The 10,794-nt window shown below is 44.3% G+C and overlaps 1 protein-coding gene and 1 pseudogene across 1 annotated transcript in view; one reads left to right on the forward strand and one right to left on the reverse strand.

Moving 5' to 3' along the window:
* LOC147436538 (Coatomer epsilon subunit) overlaps window positions 1-8,454 on the reverse strand; it is a 53,856-nt gene extending 45,402 nt beyond the window's left edge. The window contains exons 1-2 of the mRNA XM_086489410.1: window positions 8,191-8,454; window positions 7,957-8,046 (exon numbers count right to left, since the gene is read on the reverse strand). Of these exons, the coding sequence (XP_086345536.1) occupies window positions 7,957-8,046; window positions 8,191-8,355 (255 nt within the window). The 5' untranslated portion in view covers window positions 8,356-8,454. The remainder of the gene's footprint in view (window positions 1-7,956; window positions 8,047-8,190) is intronic.
* A 689-nt stretch (window positions 8,455-9,143) lies between these two features.
* On the forward strand, window positions 9,144-10,441 carry LOC147436539 (pre-mRNA-splicing factor ATP-dependent RNA helicase DEAH1 pseudogene; annotated as a pseudogene).
* The last annotated feature ends 353 nt before the right edge of the window (window positions 10,442-10,794 follow it).

Genomic DNA, 10,794 nt, shown 5'->3' on the forward strand with positions numbered 1-10,794 from the left:
TCTCAGACGTGCCATGTAATCGAAAAATCATCGTGATCATTCTGTGTTCTCGGGAGATCAAAAAAATGAAATCCATTTCAATATTTTCCCAGGGGCGGGTTGGTATGGGTAAAGGTTGTAACAATCCCTGTGCCTTATGCCTGTCAAACTTGACCTTCTGGCATACCAAGCAACTGCGCACAAACTCTTCCACATCCTTCTTGAGTCTCCGCCAAAAGAAATATCTCTCTACCCCTTTCATGGTGGTAGCAATGCCGCGGTGACCCGTAAAAGGTGGACAGTGGCATTCAGTCATAACCTTATCCCTCAACGGCTGTGTAACGCACAACATAGTCTTTTTCATCAAGTAGCCTTCCCGAAGGGAGTATCCAGCTACTGTCTCCCCATCCCGTATCCGTGTGAAAATATCTGCAAAATCTGTATCTGCGGCATACTGATCGACCATATCCTCGAAGCTCCTATGATGTATCGCTGAAATAGCCAAAACCAACGGTTTCCGAGACAAAGCATCTGCCACCACATTCTTCTGTCCCTGCACATGGACAATCTGGAAGTGGAACTGTGACAAGATGTTCGCCTACCGCATCTGCTTCTCCGAAAGCTGCTTCTGTGACAAGAAGTAGCGCAAACTTTGATGGTCTGTAAAGACAGTAAAATCCGCTCCAAGTAGGTACTGCCGCCACTGAGTAAGAGCATGGATAACCGCCAAAAGCTCTTTCTCATAGATCTGTGTTGTCATCTCCGGCCTAGAAATCGGAAATCTGTATATCATCGATCCTAGGAATCGGAAATCTGTTCTTGATGGTGATTTCGTTGAGAGTGCTATAATCGATGCACATTCTCCAAGATCCGTCTTTCTTCAAAACCAACAACACTAGAGAGCAATACGGTGAAGTACTAGGTTGGAGAAGACCCTTTTCCAAGAGGTCTTTCACTGGGTTCATAATCTTTTCATTCTGTACTCGGCTCACACGGTAAGGTGGCCGATTCGGTGGCGTGCTTCTAGGTATCAGATCAATGGTTTGATCTTCAGGCCCTCTAAAAAGCAATCGACATGAGTGTGGAGAAAAATCTTGGCGTTCTTTTGATCAGGTCAAAACATATTCAACCTTTATCCAACGTTCAGTTCTCTTCCAAAAGAATGAGTAAGAAACTGAAGTTCATCAAGTACAATCTCTAAGCCCTTCATTTATCAAAGTCGCTTTCTCGGCCCGGTAGTCAACCACGGCGTAGTTCTTGTGGTACCAAGGGATCCTGAGTAGAACGTCACTCGCGTGCCCTGAACACCCCTGTCATTGCAAACGAAGTTTGCCAATGCTCGGTGTAATGGCAACATCCCATCCGGGTGCCAGTCGAACTACCTCCGCCTGTGGCGTCAGTGTGTCGGGCGTAATTCCAAATCGAGCCGCCAATTCCAAGTGACAAGAAGTTGGCCTTGGCTCCTTCAAAAGAGCTTCCTGATCCTTCACTTTGCCCCAAAAGCGGCAAAGTTTGTACTTTCATTCATTAGATTCGGTGCAGGTCCCACTCTATGTGGTACCAATTCTGCTTTTCTATCTGCCTTTTCTGCCACATTCCTCAGCTGCTCTCGAACTCTAAGACCTGTCGTCGTCTTTATCATTCTGTTCTTTCTGTGCCTTCTTAGGGCACTTCGCGGAGATATGTCCATGTTCCCCGCATCCAAAGCACTTCCCCTCTTTGATGAAGCGAGCTCTCTCCTCAGGAGTAAGCTTGGGTTGTGCATCCTTTTCCTCTGGGTTGCTCTTTTTCTTTCTACTTTCATTCCCAGAAGTCTGTTCGGCTCGTTGTGTCATGGCCTTATCTGTGGGGTAGGTCAGACTGCCAGAGTGAATGGCAAAGCCCCGCTTCGCATGACTCATCAACTCCTGAATAGAAGCTGACTTCTGTTCCAAGCAATGATCTCGGATCTCTATAGGTAGACCCAAGGTAAACCGCTCAATCTGTTCTCTGAACGAGATCTTCTTGAATGAAGAGGCGGGTAGAAAAGAGCTCCAGAATCTTTCACAATAAGCATCGATCGTGTCTTTCTTGGTTATCCGAAGATGGTTCCAAGCAGCTCGTATATCTCGTTCATATTCTTACGTCAACCAAGAAGAAATAAAAAGCTTTTCAAATTTCAGTCATTTAACTGGCGCACTCTTGTTTAAAAGAAGCGTGGACCACCAAGTACGAGCATTCCCCTTAAGGTAAGAGGTAGCTCTCTGAATCTTGGAGTGCTCTGAATAGAGTCCTCCCGCGAAAGCGATGTCAAACTGCTGTATAAAAGACAAAGCCTTCGAAGCATCTGAGTATCCTGAAAAGTATCTGTCTGTAGACGAGTCCTCAATAGAACTGTCAATCTCTGGGCGAGATTTAGCCTTCTTTGCCTTTCTCTTGCCCTTTCCAAAGCGTTGCTTCTTGCTTCGCTTTTTACCTTTTCTGTCTTCTTCGCTCGAATCCGAGGAGCTAGAAGAACTGTCAGAAGAAGAACTGGGCACTCCTTCAAATCGAGCACGCTTCTTCTGTTTCTTTGCCTTGTCAAATGTTGAGCAATCCGTGCATCAACCACGTTCTCCAGTTCCTTCTCCGTATATTTCTCGGAGGCATAAGGTTTCTTGAGAGCGGGTTTCGGGAGTGGTGTTGTGGTTCTTTGCCACTCCATCTGTACCTCTTTCAAAGAGGTCCAGTTCATATATTTTGCCATCTTCGGATCCTTGGCAAAACTGAGCATCATCTTCGTTGCATCGCCGATCAATTGACGACGCGTCATCTCTCTTTGCTCTGCCTGAGTAGGCCGAGGCGGGCCATACTCTGCCAAAATCTTCGTTGTGATCCCAGCCCGCATCTCCAGATGCAGAGGGAGTCGACTGATCATTGCCTGAAGCCATAGGTGCCGCGGAAAAAAAAAATTCGGGGATCGGATTTCCCGTAGAAGAGAAATCGGCCGTGCTCTGATACCACTGTAACAGACTTGGACACTCCAAGTCAAGAATCAATCGCGACAGCACCAAATAACCACTTCAAAACAATTCACACATCACAATAGATTTGCACTGGCCCGGCGGAGTTCCGTGCCTAGAGATATTGGCCCCAAAGACTAGCGCCCCTTTTGGTATTTCTTTTTGTATTAATCAATCATCAAAGTACAAGAGAGCGGTTAGGGTTTCACTCTCAGACTCTGCGTCCAGATGCTCTGAGAAGTGAGGCCCTCACCACTAATTTAAAGGTTACAAGGGATGCCCAAAAGCAAAGCCCCAAAAGCTTGAAAGCAAAAGCAGATTCTCTCTCTCTCAATGAGAGTCGGTAAAAAGCAAGTTCTCTTTTTCTCTTTCTTTCTCCCAAATCAAAGCGAAAAGCTGAGATTTGCGTCGCTCAAAATTTCCCTTTTTTTTAATATTCCGCCTCCGCGATTTTCGAAAATTAGGGTTTGCAAGAATTTTAGGGTTTTTGGCAAAAATTAGGGTTTCTGCTGTCCGTCACGTCGTCACTTTGTGACAACCTTTGAGCCCACTTCGGAGCATTCATCTTGAGCAAAGTTCAACATTCACTTCCGCTGCACCTTACATTGGTATTGGAGCTTTGGCAGTGTTCTGTATCACTCAAGGAAAGAACCACAAGAATTTTTTTTTGCTTGTTGCGGTCTCACGTAACCCAAGTCCACTTAGGCGTGTCGATTCCTAGTCGTGTTTTTGAAGAGTGATAGGAAACCCAAGAAAGAAGCGCTTGTCCAGCCTCCCCTTGTTCCTCTTTTCACTCATTGAGAGCGAACCGTGCACTTAGCGGCCAGCCAATCGACGCGAAGTGGGAAAAAGCAACCTTAGTGTGAGCACAAGGCTGCCAATGGGTGCGCCCCCGGGAAAGAGAAGAGCTCGGGTAAGAGAAGATCCTTCTCTAGCACAGATTGCAAGCTAAAAAAGAACCTCAAGAACTCAAGACCTTCAAGAGCTCAAGACCCTCAAGAACCACAAGAACCTAAGTTCCTCGTGAACTTAAGAACCCAAGACTTCAGTGTATGGTCATCACCCGAAGCGGAATGGATACTTCGCATGGAGGTGATGAGCATGGCAACGGCGAAGAAGAATTTTTCCCACCAGGAGGTTTTTCCGACCCTCCCTCCTCCCCATCTACGCAAGGGATTGCACCAAATCCTATGGAGGCTTTGGTCAAGACAATGATGGACATGATGTTACAACAAGAAGCACAACGCGCTACCTTGGAGCGCGAGCACAAAGAAAGAAAAGCATCCTTGGATCGCGAACGCGAAGAAAGAGAGGCATCCTTGGATCGCGAGCGTGAACAAGCACACTTGATGGCCGAGGAAAGAAAGTCAATCTTGGATCGCGAACAAGTGACTTTGTTGGGAAACTGGGTAGGGCAATTTGGCTAAGGATATATATAAGAAAACTAGCACTAGCACTTTCTGGCAGAAGAGGCAGCAGGAGTCCAACTCACAGGCACCTCAGCAAGACCGGCACAATCCCTAGCGTTTTCAGCCATCAAGAAGCCTAGCGCTTTCAGCAATTGCAGATCAACCCCAGCGTTTTACAAATTGCAGATCAACCTGGCGTTAGCAATTTGTAGCAAATTCCCTAGCGTTTTTTCAGCAAACAGCAGACCATGCCTAGCGTTTTTTCATATTGCAGCCCAAGCTAGCGTTTTGCAAATTCCCGACAACAGATCAGCATAGAGCACCATCGTTTTGCATTTTCAGCACTTACGACTCCGTACCACTGCCCCCAAACCTCGCAGATCTCACCTTCCCGAACAGATCCTCGCCGCACGATCAGATCACCCAACATTTACAGATTCAGCCCGCTATTCGCAGATTTCAGCATCTGCATTTTCAGCGCATCGTCATCGCATCGTCGTCGTCGACATAAGAGTCAGAATTCAACAGATACAAGATTTGCAGATTATATCCCTTAGCGTTTTTAGATTTCAGCCCGTCTCATCGTCGACATCGTCGGCAAGTCCATTGCATTTAGACCATTGTACGAGATTTGTGCAATCAATAGCATAGACCTCTCTCGCCATAGAGAGTGGGGCCCTTGGAGGAGGGTTTGACAACATTCTAGTGTCGTATTTCTCTTCTCTATCTCTCAGTCTCAGCACCTTCATTCACAGTGTTTTTCCACTTTGTTTGTGATCATTTGCACTCTCTCACTAAAGGAACGGAAGGCTCTCCCTTCTGTAAGTAAAAGGAACCCTTGAGCACAATTCAGAGCACTCATCTTGAGCAAAGTTCAACATTCACTTCCGCTGCACCTTACACAAAGCATTCACTAACGCAAGGAAAGAAGGAAAGGATTTTGTAGTAGTGTAAAACTAGATCTTCACCATTTTAATTCCACTGCACCTGACAAAAAAATTCAAAGTCAAAATATTTGCAACCAAGCATAAGTTTATGTTATGCCATGCCTATTAAGGCATCTATGTTGAGCTCAAGCTTGAGTGGAGGAGCAAAGGATTATCATGAATTTCCATGAGTTATGCACTTAGTTTACACGATTTCGCACAAATTTTATTTTTGCATCTTATTCAAATTCTTGCATCCATATTTGCATGCACTCAAAGCAAAATAAAAAGAGCTTTTATGATCCGCGGAGTTGCAGACACTGGCCTTGGAGAGTCTCCTAGTGCAAAGACCACTCCAAGGCACCATGGGAATATTTCAAAGAAGCATTTGTTCGAAGGGAGGATACGAAGACAAAGACCATAAAGCAGTTGAAGGCAAAGCTTTGGAGAAGACGAAGGAGCGCTTGGATTAGAGCAAAGCAAACATTTTTCGAGATTTTGCTCTTGGATTAGATCGTTGTTTTTTGCTCCTGGGTGGAGTGTAGCACCTCGATTGGAGTGTTATGTTGTTCATCTCCTGGATTGGGGATGTATGTTGTCTATGCTCCTGGATTGGAGTGTTGTCTTTCTTCATCAAGTTGTAGCCAAAAGTTCAAGGGGAGGATTCCTCTTATATTGACATCCTTAGTGGATACCGTGTGTCATCCTTAGTGGATAAAGAACCTTCATTGTATTGTCCTCGTCCAAACCTCAAGGGAAGGATTGTAAAATGTGAGCTTTGTCCTAGAGTACTACTCAGAGTATGAGTCAAGGAGAGGAAAGGTGGAATTATCCCACATGCAATGCATGAATAAGCAAATACGAGTCTATTTTGCATTACATATCCCTTGTCTATGGTGAGCTTGTGATAGCTTAGCAAATACTCAAGATCGTGTTTATCAGTCCAAGATAATTGATCTTGGAACCTAATTCGCTTGAGTGATAATCTAGCCAACACACTCACTTGTGTGCACAATGTTTCTCTTTCATCCACCTTAGCTAGCACGATTCCATTCGCATCAGCTTGTCGCACACAAGTCTGTTAGCCAATCGCCGGACTCAACCTTGCTTTTGTACAACACACGTGGACCAGAAACAAGCGGCAAACATACAGCTAAGTAAATTTTGTTATTAAATATTTTTACTACTTATGTACCGTCTTTATCATTACATTTATGTATTTAAGAGAAGCAAAAGAAAAAAAACATGCTGTCGTGTTGTGGCACGTGCACGATGTGAAATAACAACATTCATCTCACTTTTACACTTTTGATGCATGGGAATAAAAGCAATCATGTACATATTGTTACATATGCTAAAGCAGCTACTAGGGTCGCTATCATGTACATACCCATTTGGGGAGTTGTGACCCTAGATGTGGCATCGTTGCATGTTTCCCCTGACCTTTTAGGGCGCCATGTCTTTTGGAGGCATTGCTTTTGAGGACGTCTAGCTTTTGTAACATTTGCTTTAACGCCTCAGTGCCTATATGAGCATGCCCTTGGGTCAATTCTGCCAGATAAATGCATGGTAGACTTTGGGACCAGTACATTTGGATAAATGTCTCAACTCAACTTGTTATATCGTTAAAGTGTTATAGTTTTCATATTCCGATGTGTGTCTGCTCGCCTCGCGAGTGGCTTGCCGGTTACATACGCACTGCCCTGAATAGGGCTCCCTACTGAACTGGACCTCATCGTATCCGACAAGACACGATTTAAGACATACCCATGACCGAACCAGAGATAGTGTCCTCACAAGGGCAGGCACGACCACAAAAATTCCCCAACTCCCTAGATCTAGACAAAAACCGAGGACATGACCCTCCAAACCCTAACAAGCATCTGGCAGTAATAAAGTGGCAGCTGATCGTCAGGGTGAGAAGCAAAGTGAGGCTGGAAAAGCTCAGCAAAGTGAGCTAGTGGGTAAAAACAGGACCCAGCACAAGTTTCTTTTGAAGGCAAAACCCCACACAGACATACCCACCCCTGATTTTGTCTAGGTTGCTTGTTTTTGGGCAGCAAGCTTTTAGGCTCTTGCTTTTAAGACCCATCCTTCTGCATTGAATACAAGTTCAGAGCAAGAGTGCTCAAGTGCAAGTGCTGTGCTGTGCAAATTGTAACTAGCGCATGTGTGCTAATTGACTGATATATAAATGCGCATCGCCACGAGCCCTACCTAAGAGCTAATGCTTTACGAGAGGAACTTTGCCTCACATGTGCAGACAGTTCTGTATACAAAAGTTTGTCATCTCAGTTTTGAACTTTCAAGTCCTTTGTAATTCAAGCATTCTACATTACGTAACCGCATGTCAAAGGTAGACCGCTGGTTACAAAAATATCCTTTGAAGAAAAGAATATTTCTGCATTGATTTTACAAAAAAACCCAGCCCTTCTTCATCAGAAATTGTTCTCCCATGCTCAGAGTCCTGTTGTTCAAGAGGCGAGATGCAAGTGGATTATCCACCATGGCGCTTCTAGGAACATGACTTCTTCTCATACTCTAGGGACCACATCTCAAATCGAACTTACAAAAACTCTTCACAATCCCAAACAAAAATGTCCCCCCATCAAAAAATAAAACTGGAATCAAATTAGAACCTCAAAGGAGAAAATGACTTACTCTTCTCTCCTTCTCTCCCAGATACTTGGCCAGCAACTTCACTGCCTGAAGTGAAGTCGGTGCAGAGTCGTTGATCTCATTGATGACAAGCTGTAAAAACAATGGGCGACTCAAGAGCATGACTGAACTTTTTCGACAAATGGATCTAGCAAACGCAGCATCAAAGATCCAAATGGAAATGGAACTAATGAGGAATCAAGCTGCCGATCCAGTTGATGCATAGAGAAGATTTACCTGGTAGCTCCCGAGGGCAATGTATGAGCGATAAACAACGCAATCCCGCTCAAGCACCTCTGCCTCAGAGAGAGCATCGACAGAGGCACTTTCGTTAATGGAAGCCTGGTAGGCTCCTAAGTAGAAGGCATTACGGATCGGGAAGAGAGCATCTGGTCCGCTCATCTTCGTTTGCACAGGCAGCTCGGTTCTCCGTGAGTAGAAGAAACTAATGAAGATCTCAAAGTTTCAACTGGTCGGCGTTATAGAACTGTTTGCCTAGATCGTCTAATACCGTTTTTGAGGTTGCCACTTGGCAGCACTTCATTGGAGGGAGATAATTAAAAATAGGGAAAATTACCAAAATACCCCTCAAATTTCAAAAATTTCCAACGTAACCATGTATCTATTCTTGTTGGATTGTTCAAGATTTTCTAATCTTTATTCCTTTTTGGCAATTGAGATCCGTTTTTGAGTGTTGAGAACTTAATTTGTCACAAATCACCTCGCAAAGAAAGGCACTTATGTGTAACAATAATGAAGCAATTCATCTATAGAACCTGTTTAATCAACTCAAATTCTACTTTTAGCATCTTGCACTCATAGCAATCAGTCTACTTATGAAAAGCTACAATATTTTTTATTTTTGGAAATATTTAATCTCACAACCAAGGGATGGAAAATTTGAAGGGCATTTTGGCAATTTATGACAAAATGCTGGGGGTATGTTTGGGAATTTCCACAAATTAGAGAGGTATTTTGGTAATTTCCCTTAAAACTATAGATGGCAAAAGATCTGCATGACCTAAAAATTGCTTTTTTAGAATCATGGTAAGCAAGAGACGCTCTTTGTGCAAGATGAAGGGAAAAGAGGGCTTTTGTGCAAGAAAGCGGGTTTTGGACTTGCTGGGTTATTCAAAGACAAATTTGGTCCATTTCTTGCCCTCGCCTGCTGAGGGTGCTTTTGTTTGTGCATGGCTACATTTGTTCTCAGTAGCGATGGTTGCGACAATGACAATAGAGTTGGACTTGTCAATAAAGTGAGTTCAAAGAGCACAAAAAAGTGGCAAGAGGATGATGAGGAAGCTGAGAAGAAAATGGAAAAGGAAGAAGACCAAAGGGAAAGAGAGGCGTCTGAGAACCAAGGATGAAGTTGCCACCCAGAAACGCATGGGGACTAAGCCGTGTGGCATACTAGAAGAGACCAAGCACTGCTCCAAAACCAAGGAGAGGAAGGAGACATTTCCCGTGCTAAGAGAGGCTAGCATGCAAGATTACTTGAAGTCAAGGGAACATAAGAAGCTCGAGGAGTTGAGGGATCAGATTGAAGATGAGCAATACCTTTGCGAAGGAGTGAATCTTTTAGCAAAGGAGTTGGAGGATTATAGGTATAGAGAAAGGTTCTTTGAGTCAATCAAGAAACCCAGGATGTGGAAAGTGTCAAAGAGTAGAGGATGCCTGAAGCCTGCGGAGGGGACAATGGGGTACAGCAGGGCCAACGGTTTGCAATGGCTTTGGAGGGATACAAAGAGGATGGAGTGAATGAAAAGCCCAATCCTTTTGTCGAGCAAGAGGCTAGGGAGGAACATCAGATTGGACAACCTGAGCTCAAGTTTGGCTTAAAGGATCATAAGCAGAAAAATGAGTATGGGTATGTCATTGAAGACCAGATTCATCAAAGCTGAGTTGTTGCAGGGACATGGGTACGAGGATGCAGAACTGGAGCAACAAATTTCTGCAACTACAGGACTATCGGAAGATGCTCCCGACATTCCCATGTCAAGAGGATCTATTAAGTGCCATCAATCATCATCATGTCCTTTTTACCATGGGAGAGACACTGGCAAAACAACTCAAATCCCACAATTACCTTCATGAGGCAAGGTATACCAAGGGTGGGAAGAAGATTGGGTGCAGACATCCCAGGAGAGTGGGGGCCATGAGTGTAGTTTCACTTGTAGCACACGAGATGGGGTGAAGCTTGGCCATGGGGTGGACTACTCAATTCGGTTTGAGGATTGTACTTATGTCCTCAAGTGCATGATTGATGGAATGCCTCTCCATGAGCACTTAAGCGAGGCCAACTTGGCAAGCTACATTATCATAATGGTGGATGAGGCGCATGAAGACACTGTCTCAATGAATGTCTTGTTTGGCCTCGTGAAACGACATATGTTGCTTCCTCCCCGACATGAAGTTTCTTATCTCTAGTGCCACCTTTGATGCTATTAAGTTTTTTGATTACTTTGACAATATGTTGAAGTCCCAATAGCGATCTTGGGATGTTTGTTCAACCAGCAGAGCTCCTCTTACAGCCTCAAAAGCCCCACTCTCATTTTCTGTCACATCACATTCTACTTGTGGCTTGTTTGCCCATGCACACTAGAACAATCTCTCTCTCTCTCTCTCTCTCTCTCTCTCTCTCTCTCTCTCTCTCTCTCTCTCTCTCTCTCTCTCTCTCTCTCTCTCTCTCTCTCTCTCATGTGTTATATTAATAGCAAAAGAATTAGGTTGGTTGCACAATTTGATTTGAGGATTGCGTGGGGTTTGAGAGTTAATCAAGTATATAGCTAATGGAATGCCACTACTATATGTAAGTTATGTGGATGCAATCTCCTTAGATAC

The sequence above is a fragment of the Adiantum capillus-veneris genome, chromosome 18 (genome assembly GCF_014529385.1).
Source record: "Adiantum capillus-veneris isolate H3 chromosome 18, ASM1452938v2, whole genome shotgun sequence".
Taxonomy (NCBI): domain Eukaryota; kingdom Viridiplantae; phylum Streptophyta; class Polypodiopsida; order Polypodiales; family Pteridaceae; genus Adiantum; species Adiantum capillus-veneris.